Source organism: Dama dama, chromosome 5 (assembly GCF_033118175.1).
Source record: "Dama dama isolate Ldn47 chromosome 5, ASM3311817v1, whole genome shotgun sequence".
Classification (NCBI taxonomy): Eukaryota; Metazoa; Chordata; class Mammalia; order Artiodactyla; family Cervidae; genus Dama; species Dama dama.
The window spans coordinates 123,779,102-123,801,111 of NC_083685.1; the positions used below are offsets into that span (position 1 = coordinate 123,779,102).

At 53.9% G+C, this 22,010-nt stretch overlaps 1 protein-coding gene across 1 annotated transcript in view; it reads right to left on the minus strand.

Annotated features, from left to right (window-relative positions):
- Positions 1-9,647: 9,647 nt before the first annotated feature.
- Positions 9,648-22,010, minus strand: part of SEC14L1 (SEC14 like lipid binding 1) — a 46,947-nt gene continuing 34,584 nt past the window's right edge. The window contains exons 8-16 of the mRNA XM_061144722.1: positions 20,861-21,050; positions 19,951-20,039; positions 18,850-18,920; positions 17,755-17,926; positions 17,305-17,439; positions 15,308-15,442; positions 13,101-13,352; positions 11,832-12,010; positions 9,648-11,682 (exon numbers count right to left, since the gene is read on the minus strand). Of these exons, the coding sequence (XP_061000705.1) occupies positions 11,577-11,682; positions 11,832-12,010; positions 13,101-13,352; positions 15,308-15,442; positions 17,305-17,439; positions 17,755-17,926; positions 18,850-18,920; positions 19,951-20,039; positions 20,861-21,050 (1,329 nt within the window). The 3' untranslated portion in view covers positions 9,648-11,576. The remainder of the gene's footprint in view (positions 11,683-11,831; positions 12,011-13,100; positions 13,353-15,307; positions 15,443-17,304; positions 17,440-17,754; positions 17,927-18,849; positions 18,921-19,950; positions 20,040-20,860; positions 21,051-22,010) is intronic.

The window sequence follows — 22,010 nt, forward strand, 5'->3', positions numbered from 1 at the left end:
ATTTTCTAAACCAGACAGCTTCCTAGGACACATACCAAAGTGTTTTAAAATGAGGCAATAAGGGAAATCACTTGTTCTCCAACGACAGCTGGTTGGTTATTTTAACGCGGGTTAAAGTGCTGCGTTTCTTGGACTCAGCGCTGACTTGGGAATGCTGCCGGCTTTGTGTCCACACGAGGGCGCTCTTGACCGTGGCTGCTGGGTATGGACTGTGTCCAGGGTCAACCCCAGAGCCCCCTGGAATCAGGGCATCCATTTCCCTTTTTTCTCTTTCTTTATAAAAAAATGTATTTATTTATTTGGCTGCACCAGGTCTTGGTCGCAGCACGTGGGCGTCTCGATCTTTCCTGCGGCTTGCCAGATCTTTTTTTTTTTTTTCTTTCATGCCAGATCTTTAATTGTAGTGCACAGGATCTCGTTCCCTGACCAGGGATCTATCCCTGGGCCCCCTGCATTGGGGACATAGACTTTTAGCCCCTGGACCACCAGCAAAGTCCCAGGGCTGTGATTTTTTTCAACATTTACTGTTGTCTGATTGTCTGGAGATGGCTGCTTAACTGACCCTGGCCCTCTGTGAGGACCTGCTACTGTCCATGTCTCTCTCCACAGCCTTCCTACCCATCACTCGGCACCAGTCCCTAAAGGATTTCTCATAAGGGTTTCAAAAAGCTGGAAGTGAGCTTGGTTCTGCAGCTGCTGAATCTCGAGAGTCACTGAAGAGGAATCAGAAGTCACTACACAAAAACCAACATTGGGTCTTCCCTGGTGGCTCAGTGGATAAGAATCCGCATGCCAATGCAGTGGACATGGGTTCGATCCCTGGTCCGGGAAGATTCCACATGCCGCAGGGCAGCTGAGCCCATGCCAACTACTGAGCCTGTGCTCTAGAGCCCTCGAGCAGCAACTACTGAATCCACATGCCCCAGGGCTAGCAGGTCGCAACTACCGAGCTTGCATGCTCGTGAGCCCGTGAGCCTAGAGCCTGTGCCCTGCAACAAGAGGCGCCACCACAGTGAGAAGCCTGTTCACTGCAACTTGAGAGTAGGCCCCGCTCTCCGCAGCTAGAGAAAGCCTGGGTGCAGCAACGAAGGCCCGGCGCAAACAAAAATTGTTGTTCAGTCGCTCAGTCGTGTCCAGCAGTTTGTGAACCCATGGACGCCAGGCTTTCTGGTCCTTCACCATCTCCTGGAGTTTGCTCAAGCTCATGTCCATTGAGTCAGTGATGCCATCCAACCATCTCATCCCCTTCTCCTCCTGCCCTCAACCTTTCCCAGCATCAGGGTCTCTTCCAATGAGGTGGCTGTTCGCATCAAGTGGCCAATTTATTGGAGCTTCAGCTTCAGCATCAGGATAAACAAAAATAATTTAATTAAAAAAAACCAACATCTGACGCATCAGAGATTTAAATATTAAAAAAAAAAAAGCCATGAAAACAACTTAAGAATGTAGGAAAATTTTTGTTGTTCTTGTCGTGTTGTGTGTGGCTTGCAGGATCTCAGTTCCCCAACCAGGGAGTGAACTCGGGCCACTCCAGTGAAAACCTGGAATCCTGACCACTAGGCCACCAGGGAATGCCCCAACAATATAGGAAAACTTAGCATGGGGAAATCCTTTCTAAGCAAGATGTAAAACCCAGAAACTGTTAAGGAAAAGAAAATAGAGTTGACCTCATAAAGATTAACAGTTGCCCCATCTTATTCAGAGCTTGAACCAAAAAGCTGGTGGCCTCACAGGACCCATAAGGCCTTTGGGGACCCAGCTGCCCCTCCCTCCACCTCTGACCTCCTCCCTGTATTTGTCAGGACAAGCCCCTTTCTGCAGTGGTGACAGATAAACCCTGACATCACGTGCAGTGGGGACTTACTCCCACTCACGCCAAGTCCAGTGAGAGGCAGGCAGAGGCCACTCCCCATGGTGGCTCAGGGATGCAGTCCATCCTGGACATGGGCCATCACCCTTGAGTTTGTCCAGGGGCAGCTCGTCTCCTTGGTACCAGGTCCCTGTCCCCAACAGCCAAGACCTGCGGCGGCAGAATCAAGGCACAGGTGAGGGAGGTGCCCTGCCACCAACACACCTGATGCCCGTCCTCACTCAGTTTCCCGAGTGGAACTCAGACTTTCTCTATTTCGCTTCCGAACACAAAGGATCTCCCACTTGCTTATCTGTCCGTGGGTCAGCAGAGAGAGGTTCTGAAACCAGGTGACCAGGTCTCAGGGAGCTGAGCGCCACCCCTACCCCTGCCCACTGACCACCAGGGACCCTGCCCCTCCTCCAGGCTTCTCCCACACCGTCTATACAGCATGGATCCCCCAGACACCTCTGCAGTATCAACGCAGACCTAGCACTCACACACGCTTGCACACATATGCATGCCTACACACGCCAATGCCCGAGGGGGTGCAAGGGTGGCGACATCCTCTCTGAGAAGCATTGGCAGGGACAGGGCTGCTGGGCAGGGCTCAAGGTTTACCTGTCAGTGGGCGGCTCCTGACCCAGGACTTCAGGAAACTGGGCAGGTGCCTCACCTTGCCCTCGGGGCCGCCCCACCCACGGCTGGGCCACGGCCACCTTCCCCACCAGGCCCTGGAGGCCGGCCCAGGATTCTTCTTGGAGCCCATGAACATATTTTAATTTTTCTTAAAATCAGAAGGAAACATGAGCACAGTGTCCCTTGATTTCCGGGGTGGGGAAGCGGCTCCAGGCGCCCCTGTGGCACCCTGATCCAGCGCATCCAGGGGACACCTGGGTTCCACAGCCACGGGTTTCAAGTCCTCAGATTCTCCCACGGGTGGCTCGAACCATCCATGGTCAGTTGAATCTGTGGATGTGAAACCTGCGGCCACCAGAGGCTGACTGTCCCAGTGCTGAGTGTATAGTGAATCCAGACTGCATCACGTGCACTTTTATGCCTCCAGCCGTGAAACGTCCTCGCTCACGTTGTCTGATGGAGAAGACAGCCTCCACCTGGGGCTTCCCAGCTGGCACTAGTGGTAAAGAACCTGCCTGGCAATGCAGAAAACATAAGAGACGCAGGTTCAATCCCTGGGTGGGGAAGATCCCCTGGAGGAGGGCATGGCCACCCACTCCAGTAATTCTTGCCTGGAGAATCCCCATGGACAGAGGAGCCTGGCGGCGACAGTCCACGGGGTCGCAGAGTCTGACACGACTGTGATGACTTAGCACACACATGAGGCTGGGAGCAGGGAGAACCCCCCTTTCACTGCATAGATATTGTGGGGTGTCTGCCCTGCGGCAGGTGCTGTCCTTGGCCCCGGCGGGGACGGAGCCGCGGGCCAAGCACACAGCCCCCTCCCCCGTGAGTGCGGGGGCTGTGCCCCCCACCCCAGGCCTCGTGCTGAACCCCGCACAGGGTGATGGGTGGGGGGTGGAAAGACAGAAGGTGCTGGAAGGCCCGGGAGCAGCTGTCCCTGGCGGCCACCTCCCTGCAGAGCAGGCTGGCTGTCCTCCGGTTCCCACGGGCAGCCGAGCAGGGGCACAGTCACTGACATCTAATCACCCCTGTGGCTATCTGGTTTCCCCCCTGAAAGGGGAAGAGACGGTGCCGCAAAGCTTTCTTGTTTTGTGTCCCCTGCCTTCTGACCCCGCCTTTGGTGGCCTGTCTTCCGTCGATGCCCAGCTCCTCCCTCTCCCAGCGGACCCTCCCCCGCAGGCACTGGTGTCTCCTCAGACCTGGGCCCTGGCTGGGTCCCCACGTCCTTGGTGCGTCCCAGCTGCCCTGCACCCGCACATTGGCAGCCCCACTCTGATAACCACTTGCTGGCTGTATCTTGACAGCGACCTGAGGAGATAACCTGCTTCCTCCCATTTCATCATCGGCGACAGCAAGCGGGTGAGAACCGGGGCTGTGGGAGCCCCCGGCTGGACGCTCGGCCGCTGCTCAGGGAGCACCCCCTCCCTCCTCTGAGCTGCACCTTCTGGAGCTGTAAGGGCTTGTGGCTCAGCCGGGAAAGAGTCTGCCTGCAGTGTGGGAGACCTGGGTTTGATCCCTGGGTTGGGAAGATCCCCTGGAGAAGGAAAGGCTACCCATTCCAGTATTCTGGCCAGGAGAATTCCATGGGCTGTATAGGCCATGGGGTCGCAAAGAGTCGGACATGACTGAGCGACTTTTACTTTCAGATCAGTCTAAGCTCTTTCCCCAGCTCTGACAGCCTGGATTTTCATTCTACGTAAAATAAAGGATAAGCCTATTGATGGGGAAAACCCAAATCAACACACACACACACACACACACACACCCCAAGGAGAGAAGATTCCAGATTAATCAGGTTTTTTGTTGTTGTCAGTGGTAAATGTCAAAGGCTTTGCAATACCGGGACTGGAGCAAGCTTTCTGCAATCTGTCAAGTTTCCACAGGACGTATTTGTACAGAAAGAGACTTAGCGTAAGGAACTGGCTCATGTGATAATGGAGGCTGACACGTCCTGGGACCTGCAGTGGCTGAGCTGGAGACCCAGCTGAGCTGACGACCTGACTCCTATCTGAAGGCAGGCAGCTGGGAGACTCAGGAAAAGCCGGTGTCTAGTCCAAAAGAGAGAAAGCCAGTGTCCCAGATCAAGGCCACTGGGGAGGAGGAATCCTCTCCTACTTGGGGGAGGGTCAACCTTTTTGTTCTTTTCAGGCCTTGAGCTGATTGGATGGGGCCCATCTGCTTTACTCAGCCTACCCATTCAGATGTTGCTGCTGCTGCTACTGCCAAGTCGTGTCCGACTCTCTGCGACCCCATAGACGGCAGCCCACCAGGCTCCCCCATCCCTGGGATTCTCCAGGCAAGAACACTGGAGTGGGTTGCCATTTCCTTCTCCATTCAAATGTTAATCTCATCTTGGAAAAAAAAAAAAAAAAACCACCCTCACAGACACACTCAAAACTGTATGGTGACCAAATACGTGGGCCCCACGGCTCAGCCAAATCGACCCATAGAATTAACCATTACATCTCTTCCGAGGCAAGATTTCAGCAGACGTGGGAACTGAAGAGTCTCCTCCCACGGCTGGGACTCCAGGGGCAGAGCTGAAAGGAGCACAGACAGGTTCGAGGCCCAGCTCGGTGACGGGCACGCACATCTCCCGCATGGCCACAAGGTGGCGCCCACGGACGCAATTCCCTGGATGGAGCCGTGACTCACCTCCATTAGCCGGAAGGGGGCTCCCGCTGGGGGCTGAGGTTGGGTTTTGCTCTCTGACTGGAACGCAGGGACTCTGAGCAGGGCTGCGGACCAGCCTTGCAAAAGGGAAGGAGCAGGACTCGGCAGCCCGACAATTCCATGGGAATCTGGAGCCTTCTAAGGGAGCAGCTGGAGGCTTCTATTTGTGCAGCCAGGCACTCGCCTCTCTGAGGCTCCCAGAAAGAGCCCAGAGACGACTCTGCCCTTGTGTCTCACTCTGGCACAGGGCGTTTGGGGCTGGGGCACAGAGGCTCAGTAATTTGGATACCCCAGGGCTCATAACTGGCTCCCTGTTGCTGTCAAAACAGGTCCTGGTGACTGACTGCACTCTTAAACCCAAAGGCAAGGTCGCAGTGGGAAAGTCTGGTTGCTTCTATTTGAAGGAAGAGAAAGGACAGGTCATGGGCAGCACTCGGCAAGGGGCAGAGCTTTAAAGGGACCGGCCTCCGGTTTTCTCCTGGAGGACCCCAGGAGCCCGGCTGTCACTTACTGCCAGCTGGCTGCCACTGCTTTGCTGTCCTGGGCATGGACACCACAAACGCAGGGTACATCCCTGGGCTCGGAACTTGGGCCCCAAGCAGCCCCCAGCTAGTGATCTGGGTAAAAGGAAAGCAGAAGTGTTAAGTTGCTCAGTTGTGTCCGACTCTTTGCAACCCCATGGACTGCAGCCCACTAGGCTCCTCTGTCCATGGGATTTTCCAGGCAAGAATACTGGAGTGGGTTGCCATTTCCTTCTCTGGGGGAACTTCCCAGTCCAGGGACCCAGCCCAGGTCTCCTGCATTTCAAGCAGATTCTTTACCATCTGAGCCACCAGGGAAGTCCAGGTAAAAGGAGGAAATTCCCAATGAAAGAACCAGTATTTCTTTCCTTGTAGTAAAGCAACCCACCTAAAGCCCTAACTAAAAAAAACAATGATAAACCTTTCTACCATAAGATAAACCAGACACGGAAGAGCATAGTCAAATCCACGACTTGGTGGAAAGATCACCCCATGCCCCCCCGTAACCTGGCCTGCATCCCCAGAAAGAACCATCACGTGGCTATGTGCATCTCCAGTTAATACTGTTTGGTCTTGCTTGTTAAGTGAAAATCTCTTTAATTTATGGGACTCCCCCACCTCCATTCCTTTCTTCCCCTCACAATTTATCTGTTGAAGAACCTGAGCCTCTTGACCTGTTTCTCACAGTGCAGTTCAACTGTTGCCCATCTTCTATACATCCTACAAATCAGCAGCCAGACCCAGAGCCTGGCTCAGGCTGAAGAACTCACAGGGCTGCAGGTCTCCAGAGGGGCAGAGTATGTAGTTGTCTCTTTCTGTGACCTTAGCAGCTGAGCGCCGAAGAACTGATGCTTTTGAACTGAGAAGACTATTGGAGACTGTTGGAGAAGACTCTTGAGAGTCCCTTGGACAGCAAGGAGATCCAACCAGTCCATTCTAAAGGAAATCAGTCCTGAATATTCATTGGAAGGACTGATACTGAAGCTGAATCTCCAATACTTCAGTCACCTGATGCAAAGAACTGACTCACTGGAAAAGACCCTTTTGCTGGGAAAGATTGAAGGCAGGAGAAGAGGACCACAGAGGATGAGACGGTTGGATGACATCACTGACTCAATGGACATGGGTTTGAGTAAACTCTGGGAGTTGGTGATGGACAGGGAGGCCTGGTGTGCTGCAGTCCATGGGGACGCAAAGTCAGACATGACTGAGCAACTGAACTGAACTGAGCAGCTGAAGATGCTGAACGCTTGTATCTGTTCACTTATGCAAAATGGCATTATTCTGTTATTCCTTTAGCATTAATTAGTTTGCTTACATTCATGGGTACTGCTCTCTAGCTTCTGTCCATTTAAGAAAGGCAGGATAGCTTCAGCTTCTGTTTTACTTACAAGCTTTCGAAACTGTTCATTATCCTCCTCCACAGGGGATCAATTCTATATGAAAATTACTTAGAATTATGAATTCATGGATTTTAACACAGTCAGTGGGTTGGAAGTTGATTATAATCTAAAGTGTTCCCTTCTATTTATTTGGCTGCACCAGGTCTTAGCTGTGACATGCAGGGCCTTTTTTAGGTGTGGCACAGGAATGCTTAGTTGCAGCACGTGGGATCTAATTCTCTGACCAAGGATGGAACCTGGGCCCCTTGTGTTGGGAGCACAGAGTCTCAGCCAGTGAACCACCAGGGAAGTCCCCCAAAGTGTTGCCTTCTTGACCAGTGAAAGCCTCGTCAGCTCCTGAGCCCTTGTGCCATGACCCTAGCATCTTTGATCACTTCTTTCCTCTTCGATGAGACAAGATATCCCTGGCTCATCTTGTCGATTTCCTGTACCAGACCTAGAACCAGCCATGTCTCCAAGAATGGCTTGTTTCTTTAGTGAGGAAAGGTACTGAAAGACCATAATCCAGGTGCTAGGGATTCTCAGTGTTTATGGCTTGCTCATGGTTTCATGCTTATGTATATTTTCCCCACTGTCTGAAAATACAATGGTCCTATGAAACCCTTCGTTAAGTCAAAATGGCATTAAGGGAAGAAGCAATTACCTTAGGGATGTTTTGGAAACAGATGCACAAAATAAACTGAGATAAAGCACAGACACTCAGAGACACAGTTCACAGCTACGGCGGCTGCATGGTGAGACGCTAAGGGTGGTTTCTGGGAAGGAGCTTGGCGGGGGGACCTCTCTCACTCCTCAGGTGTGCTGCCGCAAAACCAGCACTGATTGCTATTTTCACACTGCCTTTTTTCACACAAGCAAAAATCCTCTTCGGATTTCTGTTACTGAAAATGGGTGTTAATGTAGGTCTTTCACAAAAGCAAAACGGTGTAAGGTGAATTTTGGAAAACCTGTGCGTGCTCAAGTCACTTCAGTTGTGTCCAACTCTGTGACCCCACGGACTGTAGCCCACCAGCCTCTTCTGTTCATGGAGGTTCTCCAGGAAAGAATCCTGGAGTGGGTTGCCATGCCCTCCTCCAGGGGATCTTCCTGACCCAGGGACCGAACCCAGGTCTCCTGCACTGCAGGCAGATTCTTTACCACTGAGACAATGGGGAAGCCCCTGAAGTGTGCGTACACATAATATATACACATTATATACTTATTCACACATATATAACATCAACACGGATCAATACATGTTACGACTTGGTGGCCTGATAGAAAAGCCCGCCGCCCACTGTTAGGATGCCCATTTCTCAGAGGATCTGAGAATAGGGACGGGCGGCAGGGGACAGGTGCTGCCAGCCTCACCTTTTCATGTTGCTCTGGCCGCCACTGTGAGAAGCTGCCGCTACATTAATGGCTTGTAAAGTGGGCCCAGGAGACAGCAGAGCAGGACGGAATCCATGGCAAAAGTCTTCCCTCCCTTCGGGGACAGCCTGGCTGAGTCAGCAGTACTCACTGCAGGTGCTGGTAACCGGAGCCTGTCTTGAATGCCAGGGTGAGGGAAAGGGCAGGCTCACAACCCAGGCCGGGCCGCGGGCGTGTGGGCACCTGCAGGCCTTACCTGCCCCACCCTGAGGCCTGGTCACTCCCTGTGGGCACTCCCACCAAGAGCAGAGCCCCCAGCTCCTGACCGGGGAGGCACTGCTCCTGTACCTGGGCCCCCCCCCCCCCCCCGCCCCCATCCCGCAGCCCAGGTTTCTGAAGGTCCATACTGGCCACCTGATCAAAGGACCCATTTTGTTACTAAAGAAATCTCCCAGTTTCTTCCAAGGCCTTTTTAAACTTCATCACAGATGATTAGTGAAAATGCCAAGTATCATACGTGTCTTCTTGCCTATCAACTACATAAACATTTTTGTACGATGAGAAATACTGTTTTGACATTCCATGTTAAACTATCATCATGTTCAGTTGCATTATGTGTAATGTAGACCTAATCCATCTGATCATGTGTTCTAGGGAGTGTTCTTTAGTCAACAGTTTTAATTTAGTATATATGTAAAAGAGAAACATGGTTATCAAGTGTCCAGCCTGAGTCCTGTTTGACTTCCTGGAGTTTGAGGAAAACTACAGCCTGTTCTCTGTTGGGGCGGGGGCGGGGGGCACAGGCCGCTGAGCTGTATGTACTGAGCCTCGATCCGCGCCAGCCTCTGGCTCCAGCATCTCCCCTTCCTCTAATCTCTAGTGTCCTAAGAACTTCATACTCTTCGAAGGAGGTTGCCATTCACAATAAAAAAAAGACTTTTTTTTTAAACAGTTCACATTTATTATTGATAATAATAAAAAAATCTTTTAAAGACTATCAGTATTGTATTACCAAGAGTGAGGTAATATGTTTACAAAACATTTACAGAATTGGATACGTAAATAATGAAATTAGCAAAGAAGGTGAATTAAGACACTAGTAACAGAGGGGAAACCAGAAGGACCGTCAGTGCTGGAAAAAGGTGGAATGACAGCAGCATCTGAAAGCAGGGAGCAGGGCCCTGAAGTCGGGATGGGATCAGCCCCGTGACCTCGGCTCCCGCTCCCGCCCCCGGCCCCTCCCAGGACCCTGGAAGGTGTGTGCAGGGATGTGCTTTGACTCTTAAAGATGCAGTCAACTCTGGGGGTAAAATAGTGCCACTTCTGAGTCAACTTAGAAAGAACTGGTCTTCACTCTGGGGGAGGGGGTGGCTGCAATTCAAACAGTCCTACAAACATCCCTGGGCTGAGGTGGACTGTTGAGTGAAGCGTTTTCTTGGCAGCTGTCAGCAAAATCGCCATCTGAGACACACAGAGAAAGAGAGAGAGAGAGAGAGAGAGGGGACCATCTTCAGGTCCTCAGAATCCGGAAACAGGAAGCACTGACAGGAAGCAGCGTGGATCCACTAACTAGCCCTCCTGTGCTTTCTGGAAAGAAGCCTCTAGGTGCCAAGGGGCGGCTGCACTCCACACAGGCCCGCGGCCTTGGGAGAGGCGGGAGAGTCTCAGCAGGAAGCACCCATAGAGCCCAGGACGGCGGAGCCCGGCTCCGCCCCTCCCAGCCCTCCTGACCCCGCCCCTCGGGCACACCCTGGTCCACACGCTCCACCTACAGGCACCCACCTAATGCCTCCAGGGCAGATTCACACAATGCAACTCGGGATTTCTGAGGCCATCTCATGCTGAAGATGGTGCCTGGCTCCTGGCCCAGATTCTTAAAGAGCACAGCCTCTGCCACACACACTATCACGTGACACGCCTTCATTCATCGTGGAGACTGACCCAAAGCAACAACTGGAGAGACTCACAGAAAACCTGCTTTTCCCATAAAAAGCTGAGAAAATGATGGGCCAATAAAAAGGTAGACCAGGCTTGGTGATCGGAATCAAAGAGAAAAAATTAAATGCAAACCAATTTCATACTCTGATCTGCTTCAAGGACATCGAATCCTTTGCTACTTGAACTAAGTTTCTACTCACCCCATTCCCCACTGCCACACACCCACCCCCAGACACACATGCTTGCGTGCACACACAACTTCCTTTCACAAAGAAGCTGGGCTCCCCAGGCGGTCCTGACAAAGCCACGTGGGGAGAACGCTGGTCAGCTACAGTGAACGTGGGACAGTTTCAAAGTGGTGAGTGGGCCTCACTGTCCCTGAAACACCAGGCTGTGAGCGGCCCAGGGAGGTGAGTGGAGAAGGAGCTCAGAAGTAACCCATGCAGGGAGGAGAACGGCACCCCAGGAGAAGAGGGAGGGGACGCCCTTGGCCCATGTTCACGGACAGAGGGTCTGCTCTCAAAGTACCAAAAGGTTTGAAGGGAGGAGAGAGAAAATAATGTTTAATGATGGCGGTGTTCTTCCTGGCGTCATGGGGGGTCCCCGAGAGCTCCCAGCACCCACTTTACAACAGCGGGTCTGTTTGGTCCCAGAGCTGGGTCGGGACACCCACAGGCTCCCTCTGAGTCCTTCCGGTCAGGCAGCGACTACTCAGAGGAACAGGAACCTGGGGGGCGGTCACCGTCCTCAGAGCTCGTCGACTACCGGCAGGAGGTGGCGGGGGCCAGCTGCGGGCGGGGGACCGGTTGGCAGCTTCTGCTCCATGGAGGAAGGTGGGTCACCGCAGACGGGTGGTGGAGGGACTTCATCCTCTGAGGGACAGTGAGAAGGTGGCGGGGATCGTTTTTTTGTGTCCGCATTTGAGACAGAGCCAGCCCCTTAACCGGCACATAAACCGCTTTCCTCTGGAGAGAGCCCTTGTGCTCTGCCGGGGCTCTGTGAGCACTGTGTACAGAATCTATGGCTATTCAGTGAGAGTTACAGCTACCTGTCCAGAGAGCTTCGGGGTCAGTGACTACGTTTACCACCTGCAGAGCTATCTGCTACCTAGAGGGCCAGAGCAGTTCACACAACGTGGCCGCTCGGCGGCGGGCGGGCGGCGGTCCGAGGTGGTGGGCCGTCCCCTCCGCGCAGTGGGCACTACCTGGAGATCATGGAGCTGGAGTGGGACTGGCTGGACGAGGTGGTGGCGGCGCTGAGCTGCGAGAACCCGCTGTGGCTGGACTCCAGGCTGGTCATGGAGCCTCTGCGGGCAGCACAGGGAGGGGAGGCGTGAGGACCCACGGTGGCCGCCCACTGCCTCCTGGCTGGACCCTGCCCCCTCGCTCCCCTAGGTCCCCCACCCCCTCGAGTGACGTCACGAGCTGCCCCGGCCCGGAACCCGGCCTCCCGTACCTGAAGTCCTCAGAGCCGATCACCTCGGTGTAGTACATCACTTTGCACTTGTGGGAGGAGACCTGCAGGGAGGCCAGCACATCGTCCACGCGGGGCAGGCTGGTGGCGGCGCAGGCCGGCGTGCTATGGAATTTCCACTGCAGGATGTAGAAGCCCGGCCACCGAGTCACGTGGGAGCCCTGGAGCGAGTCAGGGGGCACAGCTGAGGACCACCTGCTTCCCGGGAGCCCCACAACGGCGACAGATGCCGAGGGGACCACATCTCTGTCCACTCAGATCCAACATCGATTACCAGCCCTCTCGATGGGGTAGGGGCCTGCTACCCTGGTTCATGATCGGGGCCAGTCCAACGCTGCCTCCAGGGGTGGGCCCTGCAGCCAGGCCCCTGCCAGGATTTGGGGAGGCCCTGGGAGGGACCCCAAGAGGCTGTTGGTCCCCAGGTCTTCACCTGCGAAGGAAGCAGGCACCCCCAGGGTGGGAGCCCCCAGGGGGGTCCTCTGCTTACCCTTGAGGGGGTAGGGTCTAAAAAACTTTCCTAGACCAGCCAACACTCTGATGTGCTTCCAGTGACCTTACCAGCATATCCTGGGTTAAAAGGATGTCAGTCTAAAGTAGAATGACCATCTGTGAAAACTGCTTTCTCCCCTAATTCTGGAACTAAAGACTGTGTGATTCAGCTTCAAATGTTCATTATTTTTAAAACTGAATACTGTCTCTCAGTGCTTCTAAGACCACGAGAACACTGACAGGCTTATCCCTGAAAAGTGTGAAGGCAGCAAAATCATGCGTCTAATATGAAGGCCAGAAGCTCCTGAGAACTACCATTCTGAGCTCAGGCACTCGGAATAACTAGCCAACATTTTAAATGAACTGATGGAACACTGCAAAGAAATGAGAATGCTCGGTAATGACAGTTAACACTTCCCTCTGTCCTTGTTCATCTCACTTCTATTCGGAGAGATTTTCTTGAAGGAGACGAAGGCCGCTGGGTCAAAGGTCATCTTAGCAGCCACCTGAATCCCAGCTCTGCAAGTGCACTGCCTGCCCTGTCCTTCCTTCGTTTGCTTCCGTGAAAATACCTCCAGAAATAGTTCATGGCTTCAGACACAAGTCGTGGATTCTGCTGAGCTCTGCATTCTGAGAGTCACTCGGCTTCCTGAATCACCCTGACTGTAACTGAGAGGACGCACTGAGCCACCCGGCCACCGCCCTGAGACTTCCTTCTCCAGACAGAAAAGCCAGACTGTGGGCAGGCGCAGGGCACCCTACCTGCACGCTCTCCCCTTCTTTGCAGATCAGCGGCGACTCCACCATGCTGTAGTCCCGGCCCAGCTGCCAGACTCTGTCTATCAGCTGCACGTTGTTCCCTCCTGGGGAAGTGATGCTGTGCGCCCCCAGGGAATCCTTCTTGGGGGGCTGCGGCGACCGCTTGGAGTGATATATGTTAAAGACGATGTCCCCTTTGCACACGTCAAAATCCCACGTGATCACCGAAGAGGCGTCCACGATCTGAATGAGAATCTGGAAGGAGAGGTTGGCTGCATCAGCCCGCCATGGTGAACATGAGCCTCTGAGCTGACGTCATGGCAGCACGTCCCTGCTGCCCCCCAGCTCTCTTCTCAGCTGGGGGAGGGGGGTCACAGCCGCGGGCCATCTCAGCCAGACTCCGCACTCGACCAAGCTCCGTGCTCTCTCAGCTCCACCTGCAGCCTAAGCGTCCCCACATACGAGTTTTAGACGCCATTCTAAGCTACCGGGTCCTGGCTGTAAGAAAGGCCTTAATACAAAACAGAAATAACACTCGACACCACAGAAGTGGTTCCGAGGGTTGCTCTGGCTGAAGGGCACAGAGAACGTCCCAGAGTAAAGAGGTCGGGAGGGACGGAAAGGAAGCACCCTCTCGGGGAGGAGGGAGGCGAGCACAGGCTGAGGGGCCTTTGCCCGCGGCCGCAGAGCTTGGTGCGAAGAGGGAGCCACGTGGCCTGGGTGGGGAAGGCCCTGGGTGTCGAGTGCCAATCTAAAAGCTGAATTTCATGCAGCGTCCATACAGCTTCTCAGCAGGGAATGATCAAAGTTATAGTTTCCAAAGATTACTGTGAGAATTAAAACCAGCTGTAGAAAGTTATGTATTCACTAAAAAATCTCAGCAGAAGCCAGGCCCCGCACCCCACCCACCCTGGAAGCTGCTCGCTGAGCGCTGCGGGCGATGTGTCAGCTTCTCGGCCAGCAGTCCCTGGCCCTGCCGCCGCCACTTCTCACTGCCTTGGCCCTGTAGCTACACAGACTCTCCCTGAGGGGCAGACTCCACACGCACACGAGCCCTGTCCCACAGCGGGTTCCGTCCTTGGGACGCCAGCCCCTCTGCGGACCAGCCCCTCACGCCTGCATTCACTGCAGGGACGAGGCACTCGGTCCTCGTTTCACAAGACCCCCATCCTCGATGTGTGCCCTACTGAACCCCCAAAGCAGAGCCGAAGTTTTCAGTGTTCTGACGTAGAAACCCTCTCACAGATAACCCTGTGACCCACAGGAACACATTGCACACGGAGCTCCCTATCTGGGACGACGCGACCATGACCTAAGGGAAGACGAGAACTCGGCCTCCTTCAGCCTACTGGCTTCCAAGTAAGAAATTAATACAAGTAATCCTTGAGACGCAGCTGTCTCCCCCCAAAGAGGCTGTGAGTAAGGCACCTCAAGCCTATCTCTGCTCATTCAAACCACAGCATCATGTCCGCTCACCCCAGGAGGCGCGGGCAGCGGTGAGGGAGACACTCCCGCCAGGAGGATGGAGGAGCAGTGCAGGGTCAGCCTGGCCAGCATCAGCCCGGCTGGCAGCTCCATTCCAGGGCTCAATCCCATGACCCTGAGCCACAAACCTCGGCCCGGAGCCCAGGACGGGCTAAGCCCACTCAGGGCACTCAGCCCACTTAGTGCAGAGACGCTCATGACACCAGAGCGCACACGTGTGTGAAAACAGGCACACTCTTGCTCACGCAGCACCACGGGACAGCAGGGAGAGAAAACATATGCGCGCGTTTCTCCTCACTCCACCAGACTACAAAGACGGGCAAACTCCTTAAAAAATAATAAATAACCAAACCCAGCCAAGAAAAAACAGAAAATGCAATTGGTCCTGCTGACTGGAAACATTAAATTGAGGAGTTACAAACCTCCCCCCAGGGGGAGACCTGCGAGGCGCGCCCGTATCAAGGGTCTCGAGTGAAGCGGACGTGGAGACGCCTGCCTACTCTCTTCCTGGGGCCCTGATCAAGGGCAGCCAAGATCTGCTCTGCGAGAGCCTGCTCGCCAACATCGACAGCTACCTTAACTGCAGACCAAGTGTCAACATGAACCTAAAGACCAAGTCGGGAAAAAGCATCTGATTCTCCTAAACGACCCCCTACTAGGAGACCCACAGAAGAACCCTGTTGGGAGGGGAGACCCGGGCCCCGTGGCTTCGGCCTGGCGCCTACCTCGTGCGGGGCCCCTTTGAAAACGCTGGCGGACTGGTAGATGGTCTCGGTCCAGAGCTTGAGGTCTTCGTTCTCCAGCTCCTCCGCGGTCCTGTAGAGGGCCTTGGGCACCAGGCCCCCCTCCGGCACCTCACACTGGAAACGTAAACACGGCCATTGAGAGCAGTGCCCACGGAGGCCAATCCCGAGAGCCACAGGCCGACCCGACATGCATGACTCCGTGGAGCCGCTTAGGAAATGGTCAACACCGGCCGGTTCATAAAATACCCTGCACTACTTAGGCAAAATAATTGAGAAAAACCACTTAAACACATGTGTCTCGCTTTAAGTAAATGAGAACAAGCTGAAGCTGATTTGCCACAACATTCACAGTAGTACGTGTGTGGGACAGCATCCAGTTACTGAAGCTGGTTTGTTTAAGAATCGCCGGGCATTTATATTGTGCTGCAAAGGAAAAACGTTATGTGAAGAGTTTTATTCTCTACAGCTACAGGCATTATTTCTATCATATGCAAGTATGGGCAAGATATATAATTAAGGGAGAAAGTTTAGTGTCTACCCCAGGTCAAACAACACCCAGGTCAAACAACAGGTCCACAACACCAGCCAAAAAACCAATAAAGAGTGGCAACTTTTGAATTTGCTTCAAACAGGCTGAATTAAAATTTGCACATTCATGAATGTCCTAATTGACCCGGATATAATGAGTTAACCCTCGAGTTCTTAAAATCCAAGTGCTTCCTGTATTATCTGCCCTGGGGGTGACCACACAGGGAAGAAGCGTGGCCGGCTCCAGCGGGCAGGGCAGTAGGACGGGGAGGCCGCTGCAGCGACAGCAAGCCGGGCAGAGCAGACTGGGGCGAGCGCGGCCTCTCGACGCCACTGCGACGGTGGCACAGGAGAGCCGAGCCGAAGCCTTGGCCGAAACCTCTCAGCCTGAGCGGGGAGATCTCTGCTCTTATGGGGGGAGACCTCTGCTCTTAACGGGGGGGAGACCTCTGCTCTTAAATGGCACAGGGGAGTGGAGTCTCCGCCCACCCCAGCCCCGCTGCTTTCATCGCAAGTGGAAGGAGCAACCTCATGGAGTCGTGCTCTGATACACTGTGTCTGTGTGTCTCCATAGATTTGACCCCAAGCTTTAACGTCAGGGGTGCTGGGTGGGTGGGTGGGGGTCCCCTGGCTCACTAGCTCCCAGAACTGCACTGTGGGTCCATCTGCGATTCCTCGGAGAGGGACTGAAGGCCTGAGAACTGAGTTCAGCTCTAAACTCCTCTAAGAATCCCCCAAGATCGCCCCAAGTTCCCATTAGCAGCTGAACATGTGAGCCTGCCAGGGTGGCCGCACCTCCACTTCTCACAGGCTCATTTACTGTGAAGGGGAGTGGACTCCCTGCTGGCGTCACCTGCCACGTCAACAAGGCAATTGGACTGCTCCAGGCTTCTGTTTCTGGGGCCACATGGTCTTCAAGGAGCTAAACTTTTCTGACTCATCACATGCCCCACTCATCACAGTACAGGGGCAGAAGTGGAGCCATCTGCCTGCTAACCCAGCCATGCAGTGTACTTCAAATCCTGCATTACATAAAAGAGGACGAGCTCCCTTAATTACCTCTTTTAAGATGTGTTCCTAACATTGTCAACGGGGCAACCTCTTTGGAGAATCAATCTGATTTTTTAACGTTTTAAAGGCATGCACAGCTGCTCTGAAACAGTTACAGAATCTAATTCACGCAAAGCTGAGCGCATAAAGGAAGCTGCAATCACACTGACCCTAGAACAAGCTCTCATTAGTATTTAACAATGAAGAATGTGTATGTATCAAAGATTACCTAAATGGCTCTGTTTACTTTAACCCAGGATCAGACAGATGCCAGCCAAAACCAGCAAAGTGAAAGACAAATAATCCACACAAAAAGTTCTGAAAATCATTTGTGTCAACCACACCCAACTTCCCTGCCCTCATGAGTAGTCAGACATGTTACCTGCCTACGTACATACCATGCACTCTCCACTCAGGAAATCCGGAATGATCTCTTTGTCGATGTAATCCAGCAGGCCTCCAGGCCCCTGGTAGTCATTTCCTGCATAAATGAGGAACTTCCTTCTGGTGTTGTCGTCAATGAATGGACTAACCTATAAATAATTAGAAAAGACCACACAGTTATACTTGCTCTGCTGGCTGCACTTCAAGGGTGAAAATTACACGCCGATATTGGGGGAGTGGGGGGGGATTCAAGTTTGATACGCTCCTTCTGTAAAGTCTGAAGTATATGACATGAGGACACGCGAGAAAACTTTCTTCCCTTAAATAATCTGAGACACTGTGATCTCTCCACACTCGTCTTGTTTCTTGTTAACTAGTTACGAGACTTGGAGTCACAAACACACACAGGGACATGAACACGAGTGTGCATGCCTTCCGGGCAATGACCTGCCACGGAGACCCACCAGCGTCCAGAGCACAGGGAACACCCGGGGGGCGCGCAGGATCAGCAGGCGGCCCAGCGTCTCGGGGTAGTTGGCCTCCACCACCTCGATGATGCGAAGCAGCGCCTTCACGCCCGGCCTCCACAGGTGCCGCATGTTCAGCCCCTCCAGGTCCACCAGGCAGGTCCAGGAGCTGCAGGCGAGACGAGCTCCGTTCAGCGCGTGCACACTCGGCAGACCACGGCCCAGAGTGACTGGCTTTCCTTTTCTATGTTCTATACGGTTACTAGTGTCCATTTCCAAAAATACACTGGGTTTTAAAAATTACAGGGTAATGAACTCTACTACTATCTGCCTGTATTAACACATGGGCTGCGTGCAGTAGGGCCAATCCCCAAAATACCAAAGCCACCAAGGGCTAAGGGACCCAGATCAAAGGTGCGGCCGTCCATCAAGGGAGGCCACCTGCTGCCCTGGGCCTGCTGAGCCCCCTCTACTGACCCAGCGGGGCGTGTGTACGGCGTTTAAATACACGTGTGACTGGATGGCAGCACCGTGGTCTTTGACAAACGTTACCGAGTCAAGCACTGCGGCAGGGGCCAGGAACACAGGAGTGAACAAAAGCCCTCAGAGTCCCTGCCCTCCTGGGACTTCTGTGCTGGTCAACCATCCAGACCCTTCCCAGGGCCCACCTCTGAACCACTGCACATCTTCAAAACAGTCCACCATAACTGCAAGTTTGGTTTAAGAGCAGAGAATCATTTTTTTCTGTCCCACCTCCTCAGCATCCACCCCCCCCCAAAAAAGAGCAAAAATCAAGCACTTGCGACCCCAGACTCCCAAGGACGATGAAACCACCACAGGTCGACCCAGGCAGACGGGGAGGACAGCAAGGCCTGCGGTAGGAACACCAAAGCCCAGCAGCTGCCCTCACAGTTGACTACAGCACCCGTCCCATATGTTTATCTGTCCCACCTCCTAGGGCATCATGGAAAACAGTAACTACTTAGACTTGGTCCTAAAAACCAAAGCCGATTTTGGCTTTTTAAAAATCAACTAGAAATACGCGACTCCTATTCCCAACAAGCTGGAGGGAGAACGGGCTCACACAGCTACCTGATAGGCCGGCCAAAGACCTTTGTGTTCTCTTCACACCGTCGCAGCCCTTCTTCGTTGATGGAAAGAACCTGTGTACAAGAGCCAGAGACGTTCCCCATCAGTCTAAGGTGCTGACACGGCTGCATCCGGCTGCGTGGGTGATGGCAGCACCATGTGCCTCAGGGAGGCGTGTAAGCCAAACGTCAACTACAGCCTAACACAGTCGTATGCACAAAACGTATCACGGAAGCAGCAGCTTGCTCTAAGGCGTGAGTGCTGTCCTCTGTGGTCCAGGGGACAGCTCCCCGAGATGACAGGGGTGACCGGGCAGGCGGGGAGGGCGCAACCTGCTGACCCACATCCAGAGCGAGCACGTCTGGAAGAGTCAGAGGTGAGTGCTGGCTAAGTGGCTACACTGTGGGGCCTCACGCACCAGCTAAGAGAAAGGGCAGTGTGACAACCGACCTCAAGTCTAGCTCAAGGGACCCCTTTGAGCTGGAGTAACAACAGACGCAGTCCACCCAGAGACCTGTGTGCACACGTGTGGAAGCGCCCACGGAAGCACACGCACAGTTGGTGGGCACCACGGAAGAGGCAACAAGATGCCCACAGTGGGTAATTCAGGATGGTGCTTCTCCATGTGCCTTTTAAGGCTTCTGCTCGCTTGTTTCTACTTTAAGGTCAATGTTCTCTTCATGACTGCCCACGCTGTGCAGACTGCCTGGGAGGGGTGGGGAGGCAGGAAGGAGGCACTTACAGCCCTGACAAAGGACGCTCGGAGCCAGGACCACGCTGTGCCGGTGCAGAGAGCACCGCCGAGAGGTCTGACCTGAGGGGGCCCCAGAGCAGAGCGAGGGTAGGGTGGCGGGACCCGAATCGGCCTGGGGTGGGGGACGGCGCCCAGTCCACGCCCCCGCGGCACCTTGCGCGGCTGTGCCCATGCTTCCCCACCACGGAAAACATTTTCTTAACTTTGGGGCCCTCTTCTGAAGTTTGTAAAATTTATGAATAGATCCTCCTTGCTAATTATGAAAGCGATACATGCTGCAGCGACAGGAACGCAGTCCTCTCCCACCCCTGCCGACACAGAAGGAAGTGAAGCCAGCGGGCAGAACTCACATATCTCAGTAGTGCCTCCTCGCCGAGGGCTCTCACCAGACCTTTGGTGTCCATCTGCCCCAGCCGGAGCACGTAGAGGGGCCGGCCGTCTGCAGGGGAAGGACAGGCGCCGTCAGCCCTGCTCCTGACCCAAACTGGGGGACGGGCGCCCTGCATGCCAATGGGGCACCAGGCACTCTCCTGCTCTGTGAAGCAGCAGCTGGCTTTGGCGGTGCCTAGAGGAGGCCCACCTGGTCTTCTCCCACCAGAAATGTAAAAGGAGAAAACAAAAGCCAATGGATGGAGCAGGTCACTAGCAGGGCCCCGGAGACGCCCCACCCAGGGTGAGGGGAGCCCTGCAGAGCTCGGCCTCTGGCTCTGCCCCCGTGCACTGACCACCTCCACTGCAGGGCTCGGGGCAGTAACCACCCCGCCTGCCACCAAAGCTGAGCCAGGAAGCCTGTGCTGCCAGGTGTCGTGTGCAGAGCGGTCTGATCGATGGCCCCACACTGGATCATTCATTCAGGGATGCTGCTATTGGTTTATGTTTTGTTCACTCCCCAGGGAGAGCTGAAAATTCTGTTGTGATGCACAAAACCTGGCTACACGTTGTTACAGATACTGGGTTACGTCACTGCAAAGTACCTTTACCAACACTCTGCTCCTCAAAAAACTCTGCCTTCAAAGTTTTTTAAAATAAGTCAAACCAACTCCACCTGATTAAGGAATGAAGGGGAGCAAGCTGCCGGGCGGAGGGAGCAAGTGGCCAGGAAGCAGCGGCCTCGGGCCCTCCCTCTCTACTCGGCGGGGCACCCCCAAGGCAGCGGCGATAAAAGAGGCGCCCGCTCGTCCAGGCGGGGAGGGGGAGGGACGGCACACCCAAGGGCCCTGCCTGTCTCGGCGCAGGCCCCAACGCCAGGCCGCTGGCTACCTTTGTCGTGATGGTGCCAGCCGCCCGCGTAGTAGTCCCGCAGCACCTGCGGGGGCTGCCAGGAGTCGAGGATGTAGTCCACCTGGTGCTGCTTGCGCCAAGTCAGAGACTGACACATGGTCTCTCTGGCCTTGTCAATGTTGAAGTCCCGGGCGCGTAAGAACCGGAGAATGTGCTCATCTTTTGGGATCTATTGAAAGAAGGAGATGTTTCTAAGCAATGTGAAAAGTTGCTAAGGGGAAAAAGCAAGTTACCAAGGGAATAAGACTCCAGAAAGTCTCACTTCTTACTGACAGCGAGTTGCATTATTACACTATTTAAAATCAGTCACTACCAGAAATACCTTCCTTAATGCTTATCTGCATTATTAGTCTGAATAATCTTTACACTATTCCCGTTTTAGTTTCAGCAAAGGGGAGTGAAGGCCTAAGTAATTTCTTAAACACCAGCTGCTTTGATTCACTGAGCTAACCTACCAGCTTCTATGATCTGTGCACTTTCCGATACATGTATTACACGCAAACAGAAATGCAGAATACAGAGCAGAACTGTTGGTTCTCATAGTGGTGCTGGTGTCCTGACATACCGGAACCTTCTCCAGGTTCCACTCCTGGCAGCTGACAAGTCTGACAGGATTCCCTGAGTCAAACAGAAGGCCAAGGCCGTGTCTGGGTCTCCCGTGCACCGGCTGTCCTCGTCCCCAGCCACGTGCCCATGCTGCTGGTGCACAGATGAGGGGGGCGTGCAGTTGGCACCCCTGACTGCCCCCCTCCTGGGAAAATAAAGCACTGAGATGGCACAGTCTCCTCTCAGAAAGGACTACCATTACATGGGAGTGGCTGGGAAAGTCAAAGCCTGACCCCGGCAGTCACTAGACGTTAAGGTACCCAGCAAGTTACTGATCTTCTGTGTGTGCACAACAGGGGTGATAAAAGTAGCACCAGCTCATAGGGCTGTTGGGAAGATTTAATAAAGATCTCAAACCAGAGTCTAATGCATGGTCAGTGCTCAACAGTGGCAGCTCTGACCACAGGGGGCGTGTTCTTGTGAACAGATACAACGGTCCTTGGATATTGGACGCTGGTGACCAAGACCGACAGAATTAGAGAGCAGACCAGCGCAGGAAGCCAGGAACTACCCAGACACACGG